At 38.8% G+C, this 18,956-nt stretch overlaps 1 protein-coding gene across 1 annotated transcript in view; it reads right to left on the bottom strand.

The window, feature by feature from the left end:
- Positions 1 to 18,956, bottom strand: part of COL5A2 (collagen type V alpha 2 chain) — a 79,907-nt gene that overhangs the window by 30,602 nt on the left and 30,349 nt on the right. The window contains exons 14-30 of the mRNA XM_074967762.1: positions 17,173 to 17,271; positions 16,670 to 16,714; positions 16,467 to 16,565; positions 15,368 to 15,421; positions 13,605 to 13,712; positions 12,840 to 12,893; positions 12,029 to 12,127; positions 11,034 to 11,087; positions 9,678 to 9,776; positions 9,504 to 9,557; positions 9,351 to 9,404; positions 7,812 to 7,865; positions 6,998 to 7,051; positions 6,560 to 6,604; positions 5,961 to 6,059; positions 4,878 to 4,985; positions 4,710 to 4,763 (exon numbers count right to left, since the gene is read on the bottom strand). Of these exons, the coding sequence (XP_074823863.1) occupies positions 4,710 to 4,763; positions 4,878 to 4,985; positions 5,961 to 6,059; positions 6,560 to 6,604; positions 6,998 to 7,051; positions 7,812 to 7,865; positions 9,351 to 9,404; positions 9,504 to 9,557; positions 9,678 to 9,776; positions 11,034 to 11,087; positions 12,029 to 12,127; positions 12,840 to 12,893; positions 13,605 to 13,712; positions 15,368 to 15,421; positions 16,467 to 16,565; positions 16,670 to 16,714; positions 17,173 to 17,271 (1,233 nt within the window). The remainder of the gene's footprint in view (positions 1 to 4,709; positions 4,764 to 4,877; positions 4,986 to 5,960; positions 6,060 to 6,559; positions 6,605 to 6,997; positions 7,052 to 7,811; positions 7,866 to 9,350; positions 9,405 to 9,503; positions 9,558 to 9,677; positions 9,777 to 11,033; positions 11,088 to 12,028; positions 12,128 to 12,839; positions 12,894 to 13,604; positions 13,713 to 15,367; positions 15,422 to 16,466; positions 16,566 to 16,669; positions 16,715 to 17,172; positions 17,272 to 18,956) is intronic.

The following is an 18,956-nucleotide window of genomic DNA, read 5'->3' on the forward strand; positions in this document are numbered from 1 at the left end:
TTAGTGAGTAGATACAAAACTGTACGTAAATTCCTAATGTAAAGATTCTCCAGCTGTAAGCTTTTGTACATACAATGTAGCATCTAGTCTGCATGGTAGGCAATTGCCTATGCATGCAGTACCAGGCTTTGAAATATTCTAAAACCAGATTTAATTCAGTAAAAAGAAAAGGAGGACTTGTGGCACCTTAGAGACTAACCAATTTATTTGAGCATAAGCTTTCGTGAGCTACAGCTTCATCGGATGAAGTGAGCTATAGCTCACGAAAGCTCATGCTCAAATAAATTGGTTAGTCTCTAAGGTGCCACAAACACTCCTTTTCTTTTTGCGAATACAGACTAACACGGCTGTTACTCTGAAACCTGACATTTAATTCAGTGACACTTATGCACAGATCTGTATTAGAGATGACAACACACAGCTTAATACTGGGCTCCAGTCAAAGTGGCTCCCTAAACAAAAATGGCAATTTTGATACTAACATATAAATCTAATTGATATCTAATTTAGCACGGTCTGTATACTAGTACAAAATGAAAAATGGTGGTAGTGGTAATGCTAACAATATACTTTGGGAATGTTACCTCTACTGGGAAGTTACAGTATATGATGACATGGAGGATATAAGCCCTTTAACGCTTACGTCATGGAGAAAAAGACTCTATAAATGTAGAAAAAATTGTTATTTGTCAAGAAAATCAAAACAATGCAAAATTGTCAAAAGCCACCCATGCTGGACAGAATTCTGTGTTTCCGGCAACAGAAGCGAGGAGAGATAAACTGTATTGGGGGCTCCTGGATGAGTTTTCTAGTTTAGATGATATGCCACCAATACTCTATCAAATGGCTTGCTTTCAGAAATGCCTGTCTTCCGACTTGAGTAAAATAAATCTTAAAGCAGAACCATCTAGTTACACTGCAACAATACAGTCACCTTATAACAGCATTTTATCAGCTGATTGAAGAGATAGACAATGATCGTATGTACAACAAGAAGGCTCTTCTCCTGTCCTAGCTGCTACAGAAAGATGTAAAGCCTTACTTCCCTTAGATGTAGAAACTGCAGGCTATTCCAGGAGCAAATTACAGGCAAGATTAGAAAAACACTATGGTTCTGTAATTTCATTCCATGCACAGCACGGACAAGGCAAGTCTGCCATTGTTCTATGAAGTGCAGTAACATTAGCTGATGCTATCCAAGCTGCTAGTAATCTGAAGCAGAAACTTAAGTCGCCCAAATGTTTTGTGGATGTCCCTGAGACGAGTGGCTCTGATGAACAGCTTTCAAACGAACAAGTGGTTTTGTATAATGCCGCTTCAATCCTTCAGTCTGAAATAGCCAAAATGAAAGCCTCAGAATATATTATCCAAAGCCAGGTGATTGCAGTTTACAGAGATCAACTACTTCTGTGCCCCAGGAATTTGTCCTTTGGTTAATAAATAAAGAGACATATCATTCAGCAAGCAATGGGTATTATCCTTCAGAAGACATTCAAAGGGGCCTCTCAAATGAGGAGCACATGTATTCAGAAGTTCCAAAATTATCACACCTTTACACATAAGCCTTCCTGCACAGCTGCACCATGAGTTTGGGTCTTGCAATTGAATTGACACACTACATCCTCATGGATTCTGTATCAGTTATGATGAGCTGAGGCAGCTCATCACTAGTGCTGCAAAAACGGAAGTAGAAAGACACCAAGGAGGTGAGTTCATTCCAAATAGAATTGTACCACTTCATGCTGGTGCAAACCTCATCCATGAAGGAGATGATAATATAGACATCAGCATAGAGACTACTGATGAAAATAATACCTTCCATTCCATGGCAAATGTGGTATTTCAAGAACAGTCTGCAGATAGTCCAGCATCACAAGAAATAACGCACAAGCATGGAAAAGAAAAGTCATTTACTCTCCATGAACAATCAGAGTCTCTTATGCAGTGTGCAGCATTTGAAATACCTAGAACACATCCATGAAAAAGTACTTGAGAAAATTAACTCATCACCTACAACTGAATGCTGTCAAAGATCTCTCCTGGTGTCTTTGAAAACTACTGCCTTGATGATGTTGATATAGTTAACATTCAACGTTGGACCAGTTTCAATCACAAGCTTGCACCAAAGCATCTACATGAAAAGCATCTACATGACAGTTCCACAGGCACCTATTGTGGATGCCAAACTACCTGACATGGCCACAATCTATATTACAATCATCAAATGAAAGGAAATACCAGCTGTTCTAGGAGAGCAGCATGCCACTCAGATCAAAAGTCGGCAGCTCTATGCTGTTGCTCAGCAAGTGAAATGGACTCTCCAAATGAACGTGGCACCAATATAATACATACCCTTTGCTGTTTTGTTGCATGTATTGGGAATTTTTGTGGAGATGTAGGGTTGCTAGACCTTGTTGAATCTCATGTGTATGCAGCTTGTACTGCAGATCAAATGCTTGCAGGTAAGTAATTCAACTGTGCTTTGCATGGCTGGACTGTCATACAAATGATGGCTTGAGACAATTTCCACAAATTCAGTGAATCAGCTGCTGACTACTTGAGGCAGGTCCTAAAAGGATTTGATAAAGCTACATCTGTAATTAAAGTATTTGACAGATATGACAACAGTAACTCTGTGAAAACTGTAGAAAGCCAGTGCTGGACAGGCTCCATGATTGAATGCAAGAAATACCAGGTAACTGGTGGATGCCCTGTGCCCGTATGGAAAAAGTTTCTAAATGTAGCATCCATTTAATCAATCACTTGTAAAATTCATCTATGAATATATGATTCAAATTGCACCTAGGGAGCAGACCCAACACAAACACTCCCTCTTGGTGGAGGCTTTTTCAGCGGAGAAGTACCAAAGTCCATCACCAATAGAAGTGTTGAAGAAGCCCAAGACTTGTATAGTACTCAAGAGGAAGCAGACACAAGGATGCTTCTGAACGCTAGTAATTAAGTCACGTGATACAGATGTCTTGGTCCTTGCTGTGCACTATTTTCTAAAAGTGGAACACATACATAGCGTGGATTGAAACAGGCCTCATTACCAACACAATTGACAAGCGTCACATCAGGCCTCTGCATGCAATTTGTGACACACTTACTCCTGACTTCTGCAACATACTTCCTGCTGTACATGCATTAACAGGGAGTGACTCTGTGTCATCCCTGTTAATGATATTGGGGGGGGAAATCTGTGTTTAATGTTGTTAAAACAAAGGGAACTTACTGCTTCAGAGACCTTGCCAAACTGGGAGAAAGTGATGAACAAGCCACCATTTCCGCAATAAGGAAGTTTGCAGCAGTGTTGCATGATCAGAGCAAGAAAGAAAAAGAGACCCACAGAGACCTGAATTGCTTGGGCCTACCCATCAAAAAGGACAAGTCACCGGCCAAACTCCCACTATGCAAGGAAAGTTTTGAAGACCATGACAAAAGAGCATAGTGGCAAACAAAGATTTGGAAGTCTCTGCACATAGGTAAATTGGATATTGGATCGCCATTGCAACATGGTGGAAAAATTGAATGATAAACTACTCCCTGTATTCTTCAAGGGCCCATGGCATCTGAGCTTCTACAAGACCTTATTTGATTCAGCAGCAGTTGCTGCACAATCAACAGGGTCTGGTAGTCGTAACAATCTTCCCTGCACAGAACTGTGTACATCCCAACACAACGAAGACTGTAGTAATCCACGCACTCTGGACAGAGATCACACTGAGGAACAAGCTGATGATACTGATGTTGAGTAGAAATGTCAACAGCACTATTACATTCAAATGATATCTGTACAAATTTATTATTAGATTTTGTTTTACCCTTTAGATTGCTGTTGTGATGCTTTGAGGTCACAAAGAAATCCAATTTTATGTCTTGAAATAGTACATAGAGTCATGAAACTAATAGAAAAGAACGCAAATATTTCAAAGCAGTCATTTAAATGTTTTGATGGTATCATTGTTTTTCCCCATTTCTATGGTGACAGCACCATGTGAGAGCTCCACATCATATTGCATCTTAAAGTAGATATAATAAGCTTTCCAATTATGTGTGATGCGTGTGTGTGTGTGTGTGTGTGTGTAGAGCGAGTACCTTAAGTCAACCACATCAGTGGTGTCTGCCGCTTGCTTAAAACTGTATGAGTGCCTTTTTAACAATTATTTATTATTATATATCTAAGGACTTTAACTATGTTTTAATTTTCTAAGGCCTACACCTTTCAGACTGCATGATGGAACTAGCATGAATTTCCTATTTGCTACTGCATCTCAATTTTGAAATGTACTCATGCTTAAATATCATGCATTTTTGCACTCTGTAAATGATAGTTCTATTTGTATGTGTAAATATATTAATGAGCAAAACTAGTTAAAAAAAAGACCGGCATGCACAAGTCTCACTGATTTCAAAAGTTGTTGCATAGGTATTGTCAAGGGTAAAAATAGGTCCCTAATCTTTCTAAACTGTGTCTTGCCTTTCTGCAGTATCTTTCAGTGGGGAAGACACTCCTGATAAGATAAGATGACATAAGATCTGTTCTCACCTCTCCATTCCAAACATATATTCTAAATTCCTGGAACTAATTGATAACCCATATTATCTAGATGCTGAATATAGTTTGTTTTTGGAGTTGAGAAACACTATCTTGCTTAGGATCTCCATTACTTGGAGCTATTTCTAAGAGGAGCAATGGGTTTACTTACTCTTGCACCATCATTGCCAGCTGTACCTTCAGAGCCTTTCTCCCCTACACCACCCTATGGAGAGTATCCAGAAAGTCCAAGTCATTTATATATCAGTGCAACTACAGAATTATCAAGAGAGATGTACTTCTGTGTAGTATTTAAAGGAGCAATGATAAACAGACTTACTCTGTCACCCTTGGGACCAGGAGTTCCAGCAATACCTCTTTCTCCAGGCATACCCTGAAGACCTGGAGGACCTGGATCACCAGGAGTCCCAGTGGGGCCTGGACTACCCTGAAATGAATAAAAAACAAATTACTTCCTATTAAGTTGAGGTCTCTTTGTCTTTAGAGTGAAGAACCATCTGTGCTTATGAGTATGCCTCTGGAGGACACCTGCAAGTAACAATTTTCTCTTAAACTTCTTTCTTGTTCATATCCAAACATTTTTCAGGAAACAAAGTTGCAGAGCTGAATTATTAAATGATTTTAGAATTTATCACCCATGTTTTGAAAAAACTAGTCATGAATCTTGGTTGCATGAATGGATGGGGCTGTGGGAGTGTGGGACGTAGGAGGGATGCTGAAGTGGCTCTAGGCAACCTTCTCAAACTGAATCCTTGTATGGTGGACAGGTTCCATGGAATAAATAAGATCAGTATTCATTACACTAGTTACCAATGGCCAATTATCGGACTTGGGGATTGTCCAGGGCAGAGATGTCCTGGTTGTGCTCTCTTTCCTCCAAGCTGTGCCCCTTATGTCCTCTGTAAAGAACATGGTGGTACAGGGTCTGCTATGGCAGCTCTATACTACCAAGGGATTCTCTCCTGGCCAACTACACCAGCCTCAGGGCTACTCTGTGTTGGTGGAGCAGCACAAAGTATCCATAGCAACAATATGGGCTGCCCAGTTACTTACTGTAAATAGGCAAGATTCTCCGAACAAAGTGTGCTATATTACATAAATGGTTTCATACTGTTCTACTGAAACAGGCAAATCACACTGGTAGTTTTAAGAAATGTTTAGTCCTGTATTTTAAGGAGCTTTGTCTGTATACACTGAATGAAAATTCTGATTTCTCAACAATATTTTAGTGTCCTTCTTTATATTAGTGTTATTCTACTGGAATATCTTTGATTAACATTGCAAGGCTATTGTCCTCCTGGAGCCTTCAGGAAAACAAGATGCCTCTCTCTTGAGAACATTGCAGCTGAACAAAATCTTAAATAAAATCACTAAATGAATACACATTTCCTGTGTAATTTACCTTTGGACCATCAGGACCGTGACCTCCAGCCATACCCTTTTCACCCTGAAGTCCTGCTGCCCCTGGTTCTCCTCTCTCCCCTGGATTGCCACGTTCTCCCTATAAAACAGTTATATGTGAAATATCCGGCCGTACGCAGATCCATTCGGCAGAAACAAATCAATTACACATGCGGTACTATTGCACTAGAGAGCTTCTGCTCAGAAATGGCTTATGCTGAGCTGAACAAACAACAAACCCATGTATATTCTTTTAGCCATAATAAAAGACTCTTCTGAGGTGCATAAAATGGTACAGTACTATAATAAGTACATATGCAGCATAGAGTGCCTTCCATCCAAAGATCTCAAAATGCATTACAAACATTATTTAACAGAGCTTCACAAGAATACTGAGGACTACGAGCATATTGTTATTGATTAGCTGCATAGCACCAACTGTGGGTAAAAATGGATATATTTTTATAATCATTTTACTAACAGACAAACTGAGGCACAAATGTGCTAAATTATATGTTTCAAGATTGCCCAGTGTATCAGCATCATAAGGGAACCTGAGAGGCTTGCTAGGAATGGCCAATACTTGGGGAAAATACTTACTCTTGGACCTAATGGACCTCCAGCTCCAGGATCTCCAGGAACGCCCTGGTGAGAAAAGAAAGACAAGTTGGAAGGAAAACGTTATATATTACATGCTGGTAGGTATAGAAAACAAGAGGATAACATTTTCATTCCAGTAGTTCTAAGCAGTCTGAATGTCAATGGCTGGTTCTGAATGCAGATTTTCCATGCTGAACAGAGATAATCTAATGCAGTCAGAGGACCAGATTCTGCTACCATTACTCATGCTGAGTAGGATCTTATTCAATCAGTAGTCATCACAGACGTTTGCGGATATTACTCATTATGTGTCAGAGTGGGAGAACCTAGCCCCTGGAGGACTGGAAAGTGAATACATCAAATAGGAGAAGAAGGTAAAATCATTTTATTAAGCAAGAAAAACTTGGCAAACACTCACTAAGTTACAAAAGAAGTTACCTGATCTCCAGGTTTTCCTGCCTCCCCTGGAGGACCTGGTGGCCCAGGCAAACCCTGAAAGAAAATAAATTGAAAGGTCATTGTGTATGTGGAAGAATTTAAATAGGACACCAAGAATAAGACCTGTGTCTTCATATATACACTGGATCATGTCTTCAAAGATCCCAACAGAAGTAATTAGATAAGTACAGATACACAAGCATCAAACTGAAAATGAGTACTTGTGGCACCTTAGAGACTAACCAATTTATTTGAGCATAAGCTTTCGTGAGCGCTGCTGTAGCTCACGAAAGCTTATGCTCAAATAAATTGGTTAGTCTCTAAGGTGCCACAAGTCCTCCTTTTCTTTTTGCGAATACAGACTGACACGGCTGCTACTCTGAAACCAAGCATCAAACTGTTTCCCTCCATAATAAAAGGAGAGGACAGCATCTCTTTATTTATACATGTAATAGGAGTGTACGGTGCAGATGTATAAGACCTTTCTATACAAAGAGGTAGTGGTTTGACTATCAAAGCCACTGATTTGTTCAACTCTTGGATACCAGTTGGCTTTGAAAATCTTCAATTCCGACAAACCTAAGTAGGCTCCTTGGGTGCCAATGATCCATGGCATACAGAAATGGTATTTAACCATTTTTAACAAAAACTAATATAGCTAATAATGTAGCTGCTGATAGTGCATGAGATGTGCTAATTAGTCTGAGAAATTCTGAAGACCTTTGCTTAACATAACTTTATCAAATTTCTGTAGATTACAAGGAAAAAAAGGGGGTGTGATTTATTTATGTAAAAGAACTCATGTTACACATACCTGAAAGCCTGTAGGACCTGGAGGGCCTTGTTCTCCTCTTTCTCCTGCTAGACCCTAGACAAAAGAAAAAAAACTGCACAATGTAGGGACATGGCCAGATTCCACCTACATGTTCTCTGCCTGATTGTACTCACGGGAAAAGATTACGTTTCCTACTTTTTTCTTCTTCTTCTTATTATTATTATTATTATTACTATTACTTATACCATTTCAATTGAAAAATGAAATTTAGTCAAGACCAGATAGTACCTTTCTAAGATCCTGAGCTCAATTAACTGCTGCTATAAATGAACTCAGTTCCACTGGACTCAAGACAGCTGCATCTATTTACATTAGCTGAGAATTTTGTCCCTTGCAATTTTTAAAATGCGTGGTAGTAGAAATTTTAATAGAGATATATACCTCTTTTAGTGTACATAATAGAAAATTGATTCTTGAAATTGTATATTTTTTGTATATTTGTAATATATTTGTGTCTTTGGAATCAACAGGTGTTAAACAAGACAACTGGAAGCCTATGCAAATGTAAACTGATAGATGGATAGATAGATAAATAGATATTTTTTCATATTTACTTGAAGAGTACAATACATTTTTCTTTGTAGCCATTTTTCACTTGCGAGGCTCATTAATCAACATTTCAACAACAGAAAAGCAGCTGGAGAAAATACACAGAATTCAATTGTAATATGCTGTATACACATGTCTTTCTAGCACTGAAGAAAACAGCAGAAAATGTTAACATATAGTCCTTTCTCAGGAGGTTAATAAAAATCTGAAGGTGTTTACATATTTGAAAAAAACAAATTCAAAAACTCTCTTAACTCTCTTTGACACATGCAGCTAAACAGCTGGACAGATTATTCGAGTAATGTTTCATCTGGAATTTGAACTCTAATGGTGTGTTGTTATTCAGACCATTATTTTTATTTGATAAAGTAATTAAATATTCGACATTAAATTAATCCAGGGCCAGATTCCGCCACTCTTACTCACAGCAAACAGTACCTTACTGAACAAGTAGTCCCATTAGAACCAATACGACTAGCTAAGTGGTAATTTTTCATTAATACAGTAAGACGAGTATGGGTGGCAGAATCAATTATCCAAAATAGAGCATAAGGTGAGGGGAAAAAGGTGGGAGGGGTACAACATAAGTTCAAATATTCTCTCTTTTCAATGTAAGAGTTTATTTAAGAAATATATACAGCACTACTGGGGAAGAAAGGCAAAAGGATGAGAATATGTAGACTTTACAAAACCCTTGTATTTTTTCTAGGGATAATGTTAAACTGATTCGACCTTAATGAAGCTGAAATTAAAAATAAATCAACAATTTACAGATTGCTTTAAAGAGCAACAGAATGAATTTTGACTTTATTTGGCAAAAATCAGTGCACAATGGCAATGGTCTCTAAATCAATAAAGAAAAACACTTTTACTGTCACTTTTACTCTTGGGGACTGCTCAGAAAGTACAATGATGGGTACAATATAAGAAGACAGACAGATAATCCTGTATATTGCAAAACTGACTCACAGGTGGACCAACAGGACCAGAAGGACCAACTTCACCATCTTTGCCAGGAACACCCTACAGTGAAACAACAAATAAAGAGGAATTGTATAGTGCACACAGGACAAATAAACATATTTTTGTGTAATCAATATAAAGAATAACAATGATACTCACTCTCTGCCCTGGGACGCCAGCATTACCCGCTTCTCCAGGTTTTCCAGGATCACCCTAATTTGTGGGGAAAGTTGCTATAATTACCCAATATTTTCATCCATCTAAAAATATATTTAGCTCTGAAACTAAGGCAAGCTAGATAATTAGATACCAATTAGCAGACACTGTACTCACGCTGCTGCCTTTTGGCCCAGGAAGGCCCATGCTGCCTGGTTGACCTCTGATTCCTATTGAGCCTGCTGGGCCTGGACGTCCATCTTCTCCTGGCGCACCCTAGAAATATAAACCATTTATTACATCACATTATGAATATTCTTCACTGTATTCCCATAAACTTTTGTTCACCAATAAAAAGCTAACTCCCACTTCTATCAGGGCCTGATCCAGAGCCTAATGAAGGCAACAGAAGTCTTTCACTTTATTTTAATAGGAGCTGGATTGGACCCTTAGGCTATATTGAGGGAATGATTGCCTTAAAATGGTATCGAAGTACTGAATAGGTCTATTCTGTTAGTGCTCAATAATTGGCTGGCTCTGTGCTGTTTGCCTGATAGTCATCTATGAAAAGGAAGGAACAGACAGGAAAGAGGACTTGTACAAGAGTATCGCAAAATGGATTACTTGAACTCTAGTAAAAGCGGCAAAGAGTCCTGTGGCACCTTATAGACTAACAGACATATTGGAGAATAAGCTTTCGTGGGTGAATACCCACTTCGTCAGATGCATGTAGTGGGCAGGTATTTATACCTGCCTCTAGAAATTTCCACTACATGCATCTGACGAAGTGGGTATTCACCCACGAAAGCTTATGCTCCAATACGTCTGTTAGTCTGTAAGGTGCCACAGGACTCTTTGCCGCTTTTACAGATCCAGACTAACACGGCTACCCCTCTGATACTTGAACTCTAGTGTATCCAACAGTGAAACTCAGTGCTAGAATTTTTCATTTTCAGGTTGGTTAATCCAATGTTAACCTAGCCTTTCAAATATTAAAATGTTCTAACCTTTAGCATTTGTATTGTTATTCACTTACAGTCATAATAGTACCTGAACAATATTTATATATTCTACTTTATTTCTTCTTTCTTTTATTTTTCCCATTGTGGATGTTCCATTAAAAATGTCTTTGAAGTATATTTCAAAGAGACAATTCTAGCTTTCAAACGTCTTCAATGCAATTATAGACAGACTCATTGGAGATAGCTAGTAATTATTGGAATTACGTAAAAAATATTTCTTTCCAACAAACCTGAGCTCACAAATGTTTAAATTCCTTGGGATAGCCAACTCTCAGTATATACTGTAACATACATAAAGCCTAATGAAAATGATTTGCACGGGCTCATTTAGATGTTAAATGCCTTCCAATTGCCTGCATTTAGAAGGACCTATGCACCTTGAGAGACTATGAAATCATGGATTAGTAAAAGGCTAATTTCAAGGAGAGCAGAATTTCAAATGAGTGCAGTGTCAATTGAAGGGACCAATAATTATATAGATCCTCCTCACTCCCAGTCACAAACTACTTACCAAAGGACCAAGTTTTCCTTCAGGACCCTGAACACCTGGATTTCCTGTGAGACCCTAAAAAAATAGGATAACATAACAATTGATATAACCTGTGTACATGATCCTAAAATATGGCAAGGATTGTAAATGAGTTCAGAAAGTGTGCTCAGTAACGAAACATCACACTGCAATATTTTTCAGTCAGATGGTATGACCAATGAAAAGTCATTTAACTAGACCATGTTATTCTCCTCTCTGAGTCCCTCCAGGGGCTTCCCCTTACCCTACTGCATCAAAGTCAAGCTCCTCAGCCTCATCTTCAAAGTTTCTGCAGAATTTCATTTTTAATTGCATCTCTGCTCTTGTTTCCTCCTATTCACTCTCCCATTTGTTGTCTACACTCCTCCCAAGCGTCCCACCAGTTCATCTCCTTTATTTCTCCCACTCTCAACCATTCTTCCATTCCACTCCTTATTCTTGGAATTTCCTTTTTTTCCTTGTATGGGACATTCCAAAACCTCCTCAAACATTTCTTCTGCAGGATCTTTCAATGACAGCTCACCATACACTACACAAATACATTAAAAACAATTAATCAATGTAACAAAGATTTGACTTTCAACCTATGTTTTCTGCACACCTCGTATTTTACATACCTACATTCCTCTGGACTGCATTGTCTATGTCTAATTTAGCGCTAGACCTTGCTCCCTTTGAAGTTAATGGGACTCTTGCCTTTGACTTCAAGGGGAACAGAACCAGGTCCTTGGGCTCTGATCCTGCAAATACTCATGTGACTCACTTTGCACATGAGCAGAACCATTGAACTCAAGATCAGGTTTCATATTTCTCTTCCAAAGGTGAAGGCATTAGAGTGGTGGAAGAAGTGATCCCTGTATTTGGTTTCTATAAACAAAGCTTGTATAACAGTTTGCCTATAAAGTACATTGCCATCCTCAGGAATGGAAGGTGCTATACAAATTCATGACATGATGTTGTTTTTATAATTTCCTTACCCTGGCACCTGGGAGGCCAGGTTCACCAGTGCGCCCAGGATCTCCCTGGCTTCCTTTAGGGCCTGAAGAACCTGCTGGACCACGCTCCCCTTGAGATCCCTGGAAAAGATATCAAAATACCATTAGTCAGACGTTAGATGTAATAGAGTAAGAGAAAGTAAATGCAAAACATACATCTTCCATCAAGAGCATCTATCGATATTTTTGAAAACTGGAGTTTCAAAGTATTCTGAACCAAATCCTTAATATTATTTAGAGATGGTCTCTTGTATAGAGTTAATTAACATAAGGAATTCAGAATTCTTGCACTTCTATCTAGAACGTAATAATCGATGGACCTAATAAACTAAAACATCTTTGTGTCACTTGTCAGTAAGCAATATGGTTGTTAGGCAACACACAAGGGGATCGGTCTGGCTTCTCAGTGGAGATGTCAAGAAAGCTATTTTACAAGGAATGCTTCCCTCTCCAAATACTAACTTAATAGACACTGTAAAATGTAATGTAAGTAGTTACTGCTCAGTGGCTTTTACACATCATGATGCAAGCATGAGAGCATCAAGCTGGAGACATAAAAGGAGAGTGGAAGGCCTGAGACTCAGAGGAAGAGCAATGTTTTTTGCTTAGAACCCTGGTCTCAGCATGTTTGGAAGACTTGACCCACTGTCATTTGGCATTTCCTTTGGCCCTGCCTCCAAACATTCAGCAGATCTCCTCACTTCCCACAGCGTCCCTATCTTTTCAGTTACAATCTTCTTTTGCATATATTTTTTATGCATGAAAGGGAGGAAAAGGGCCCAAATCAGCTTACCTTTGGTCCAGGCAAGCCATCAGAACCTGGAAAGCCACGATTACCAGGAGCACCCTATGCAAAAATATCATAAATCATTATTAATAATCTGATGTTCAATAGGGTTTTGGAGTTCAGTTTATTTTCTTACAAAATCCTTGTCCTCCAACTGGCTACTGTGCCTTCAAAATGTTCTTTTGTAGTGACAAATATTCAAGGGCCTCTTTCCGATCCTGTCACTCATGCTGAGTGGTACACCTTAGCTCGGTGAGTAGCCCCACTGAAATCAACGACACTATTTCTGTAACAAGGTTCTAGTCAATGGAAAAGCTATCAATCTGTCATATTTCTGAAGTGCCTATCACTGTGATATCTAAACACCAAGTACCCAAATGATGTGCTGAGCTCCAAAGTAATACGTAACATGCCAGGCTTCATTCTCCTTCCCCAAATAAAAAAACCCAAGACAAGAGTGGAGTCAATGACACTCAATATGAGGAAGGTATAATGCTACATTTTAATATTCTCACCCTCGCATGGCCACTTCTGAGAAGAACCTACTGTGTACTACAAAAGAGAGCTATCACTTCAGAGAAATCAGGTCATAAAATCACTAGTGTAAGAAAAAATGCTAAATCACAACTGTCAATATACTGTCATTAAAGACAAGTTTGTCTCTGCCCGCCCCAAACTATAAGGGAGCTCACATTCAGGTCCAGGTCAGATATGACTTTCATGAGAGAGGGCCACCTCTAACTAATATAATTATTTTTCTGGCTTCCTTACCCTTTCTCCAACAGGGCCTGGCGGACCTACTGACCCTGGATCACCACGAGGGCCTCTTTTCCCTTCTTCACCCACAGGGCCAATGGGACCCTGGGGACCATGTGGACCCTATTGAAAATATTTGCTTGTTTAGAATAAAGCAAATTAATCATTTTTAAGGCTCAATAAATTACTCTTTCTTCCAGCGTTAACCATAAACATTTTCCCAAACAATGAAGAACAAAACTGGGTAGTTAGATTTTTTTTAATTTCTTTTTGAATCACTTATAAAATGTAATTATTCCCATTCAGATTTTCCTTCTTCTATGTTTATCAACTAGTATTTCAACATGAAGTGATCCATAAATGGATGGTAATTCTGAAATTTGGCACTACATTGTGCCTCACAATCATTTGACTGCTTGTATAGGATCCAATTATTTGTCATTGTGTTATTTATTAATCGTTAGGCAAGTGGCATTAAGGAAATCAGTATTTAATTACCGTATTTAAAGAACCTGTATGGTTATGGAATCCACACAACACAATAGTAAACTAAGGGTAACATTTTTCTGTCTGATTCACCCTGCAGATCTCTTCTCTGCAATCCATCTCTTTGGTGTAAATCCTGCACTGCTTCTGCACATGGAATCCTCATGCCATCGTCCCTGATGGACTTTGGCTCAATGACATAGACGCTCTGATACTGACACAATTTTCATTCTTGACAGATGGAATTGAGATTTACCAGCCCCACAGCTGACAGAAATTGTCAATGCCTCTCTCTAGAAGGACATTCTTCCAGACACCCTCAAAAAAAATTGTAGTAAGTCCAGCCAATGTTCAAGAAATGATCTGTCAATATTGACAGCTTTGCTGACTACTATCCTCTCTCTAATAATTTACTAGAGCAAAAATATTAAGAATGTATTGCCAAATCAGCTACAACTGAACCTGGCTCTGCTAAAGCTAATAATCTTTTCATTCAGCCTTCATATGGCTCCGAGATGGTGCTGGCCATGTTGAGGACTGTCTTCTCATAATAGAGGCCAAACATCCATGCTAACACTATCAGGTCTACCAGCATCATTTGATTTTGCTGATCAAAAAGTGCTGCTCACTCAGCAACGGGACCCTGATGGGTGGACAGAGCTGAATTAAGCTAATTTTGCTCATTCCTTTTGGACATGGCCCAGAGTTTTATGATGGACAGCTACTACTTCTCTTCCAGAGTTCTCATATGTGGACTCCCTTGGGGACTTGTCAAATGCAATATTTATATTACAACTTTGGAGTAGATTGTGAGCTGCTGTGGTCTACATTGCTACCAACCTATGCTACATTCAGTTCTATTCAACATATTTTTAATATCTTTCCTTAAAAAGTTTATTGTTGTTAGAGCACAACCCTGTGTCCATGAGCACCTGTGACCACTGATTTCCTTACAAGACGAAGAAGTTGGAGGAGATCCATTCCATGGCTGCTAATAAAGCATCAGGGGATGCTGTATTTCCTTGTTGTGCTGTGGTCTCCTCAAACTTGACTCCAGGGGATAACTGGCTGAAGGATTTACCTTGTCATGGATTCAAAGGACCTATCCTGCCCCTTATTCACAGCAGAACCTGACCAGGGTGTTCCATGACCATTACTTGCAGATCAAAACCAATAATGAGAGGTAATACTAGATATGTCTCAATGAATATAGTATTGTGGTCTGCACAGCAATGCACGTATCGTTCTCTTTTTTTAATTTTGATTTGATTACAAAAAATTCAAAGACTTACTGGTTCCCCTTTGGGACCTGCTTCTCCTTTGAAACCTGGCACACCAGGGTCTCCCTGAAAACAAATACATTAATACCATTAATCTGCACAAACCATTCAACCAGCCTTACCTGAGTCACCTATGTACAGTGGTTTCAAATGAAAAATGTGACAGTGCTTCTGCTAATCTACTCTATAGATAGGTTGTTCACACATGGTAACGCCAAATAGCTCCTGATCCTGATGTCCTTAATCAGTCCTCACTCAAGCATAAAGTCCATTGACTTCAGTAAGAATTTTTGCCTGAATAAAAACCTTAGAAGTTGATCCAAGCACTGTCATTTATTTTCCTGTCCAGTTTAAAAACCATCTCGGGCACGTTATGGCCAACAGCTGACATTCAGAAGCCCAAAGAGCCTGTCCCATATACTGCAGATTTTTGACATTTTGTAAATGACTATCTGTTTCACTGTGTAATTATATTCAGTGGCATTAAAACTGGTTTATTCCAAAATTGCTCAGCTGATAATGCTGTGAAAGAGTATATGCTGAAGATTAAACAAATCAGATTGCTAAAGGTTAATTTGCAGAAGACTTCAGAGATAAAGGATTTTTATAAAAGCATAAAGTATTTAAGCACAATTACTTCTTGAATAATTTTGGACTATGTTTGGCATCAGAAAACTACTACCTTCTATGAGACTAACTACAGTAACATTTTAATACATTTATGATAGTTTATGCTTTCTGTAAATATGTCTGTTTCTCTGTAATTACATATTCATAATACTAATTAAGGCTCTGATTCTACAGGTGACTCCAAGCAAGTAGGCACATGAGCCTCTGACCACTGAAGCGAGTGAAGCTTTGTGCACAGGTCTCTGCCTCTCCACAGTCAAATTCAAGACTGGGGCCTAAGAAAGAAAATTCTGTATTTCAGAATACACAAAAGGAATTAATGAGAAACAAGTCTTGGTATATTCACTCCTATTCATTAGTCTACTGATTTCATCGTATTGCTTGGAAATGAAGAAGTCTCATTGCTAATCACTACATTAGCTTTCCTTAACTACATCGTTGCTAAATACGGTCATTTCCATGGTGACAAAGAAATTATTACCGCTTGGCCTCGGATGCCAGGAGGACCAGTACTGCCTTGTGGTCCTGGAGAACCAGGTGGACCTGCTAAGCCAGGTGGGCCAGAAGTACCTGGAGATCCCTACAAAAGAGACATTAGTGTGAAAAGGTATGTAGCATGAAACGCTGAAATTAAAAAAGGCATCCATCACCAAAATTCCTTATACAGTTGATTTGATTACTTACTGTTTGGCCTTTAGCACCAGGAGAACCGTCTGTCCCTACAGTCCCCTAAAAACAGCATACAGATCATTATAACAAATTCTAATGAGCATATCAATGGAGGAATGAAAATATATTGTCAGTCACGTATTTGTGCCTCCTCTCAGGAGCAGATAATAAAGGCTAGTATGTAGACAGTGCAAAAGTTCACTATTTGACCCTGATTCTGCAAACATGTGTGCTTAACTTTAAGCATGAAATTCCATGGAACTATTCACTTGCTTAAAGTTAAGCTGGAGCATAAGTGCTTGAAGGGTCACAGTTTCCATCAGCCTGTGTAACATTTAATTTGCAAATGTTTTTTAGTTATCTATCTAAAAGATATTTTTAATACAAATAACGTGAAGACAAGTATTTCCTTTCTAAAAATACTTCTGGAACTCTTACAGTAGTAAGGTACCACTGGCTTCAGGTAGACAGCGTGCAGGCAATCAGTGAAACAAGCATCCAAAATCTGATGAACTTACAGGAAGACCTTGTGAACCTGCTGGACCTGATGGCCCTGTTTCACCCCTTTGTCCCTGAGGACCTTCTGGGCCACGTGCACCTGTTGGACCTGCTTCACCCTAATGTTTCACAAGAGAAAACAATCAGTTATTGAATTTTTTTTTAAAAGCAGCACATAATAACTAACAGGGAATAGTGCATGGAATAGATAGCAATGGGACCGAAGCTCACATATACTTCAATATTAGGAAAACGTATTGCACATATAAGAACCTAATTCTGCCTGGATTTATAGCATTGAAACTGAAACCACAATTTGCCCCCTAGTCTATACATAAACAAAGTACCTTTCTTTTGGAGGAGAAACAGCATGGTAGCCAGTATAATTTATCCAAAACACACCACCAACATATTACGGGGGAAAAGCACAACAGAAAGAAACCCATACAAAAAAACCCCATCAACATGTCAATATTGGTTGATTTTATAGTCTTTGTTTGCACTATTTGCAGCTGAGACTTAAAACTTTATGTAAATTAGAATTGATAAGAAGAAATGCTTCTTCTCACAGTATAAATTAACCCGTGGAGCTCACTGCTACAGGACTGTATTGATACAAACACTTAATATTAACAAAGAATTAAACACAGGAATATGGTAGGCACTGATTGTGCTTGCTATAGTCAAAAGTGGTCAGATGTCTTATGCAGTAATGACCACTATCAGAAAAAACCTGCGAGACTAGATGGACTACTGATCTATTCTGGTATGGCAATTCACTCTGGTATGTCCTCAATTTTATCCTTTTGTGGGCCAATTGCCTTTTTTAACTGATGCTACACTAAAATTGTATCTTCAGGACTGAAGGGCATCTCCTCAGCATGTGTAAATCTGCATAGCTTCATTGAGCTCAATGCAGCTTTACCAATTTACACAACCTGAGGATCCAATTCTGAAAGTAGCTCTGCCATTAAAAAAAAAATCCCATTGCTTCTTCCCTTGTCAGCTCTTTCGAACATTTATTTAGATGCTTTGTTTTGTTTAGCCATTGCTGTATTTTTCTGCCATGCATTAAAAGGATTATAATTTAGTCTAATACATTATACAGATGGCTGTATTAGCCTTGTTTCCAGATAATTGTTTTGTGAATGTTGCCAACAGTATAAACAACATATAACATCTGCTGAGCTTGGCTACCTAGCTAATAGAGAGAGATGTTTTTACTGAATAATAATATTCCTACCACTTGTGGGGATTCAGCATATAGGAGAGGAGCAGTTCTGGGGGAAAGGAGGATGGGGAGACTGCATGAGTCTGGGTCTTCTTCAAACCCATGGCTAGGGGCAAAATATTGAGCAGTTCCTTGAATGCTGCCAAAGCAAGCTTACATACAGGGCTGGAGGCTCAGACAGTTATCCACTGACCCAAGTCTCCCTTTCCAGCTCAGCCATCAGAGCAAATGCAGCCCAGCCCCACAAAGACTACAATGGCCATTTTGAGAAGCATGACAATAACTAAAATGGGAAGAAAACAAATCCAGAAAAAGAGTTTAAAAAAAAACCTTAAAACAATGAAGAAAAACATAGACAAGAAGAAACAAGCATAGAAGAGTGGGAAGAGAAAAAAGAGAGAAGGATGAGGTGAGGAAGAGAAAAAGAAATAAAGAGGGTCAGAAATTGAACAGGAAAAAAACAACAAGTGAGATGGTAGCAACTGTGTCAGAGCATGGTGTGAATTTCCATTGGAGCAGGAGATGACCATCCATCGATCCTTTGCAAAGGTTGTGAGGGTGACTTCAACACAG

This window comes from Natator depressus, chromosome 11 (assembly GCF_965152275.1).
Source record: "Natator depressus isolate rNatDep1 chromosome 11, rNatDep2.hap1, whole genome shotgun sequence".
NCBI lineage: Eukaryota > Metazoa > Chordata > Testudines > Cheloniidae > Natator > Natator depressus.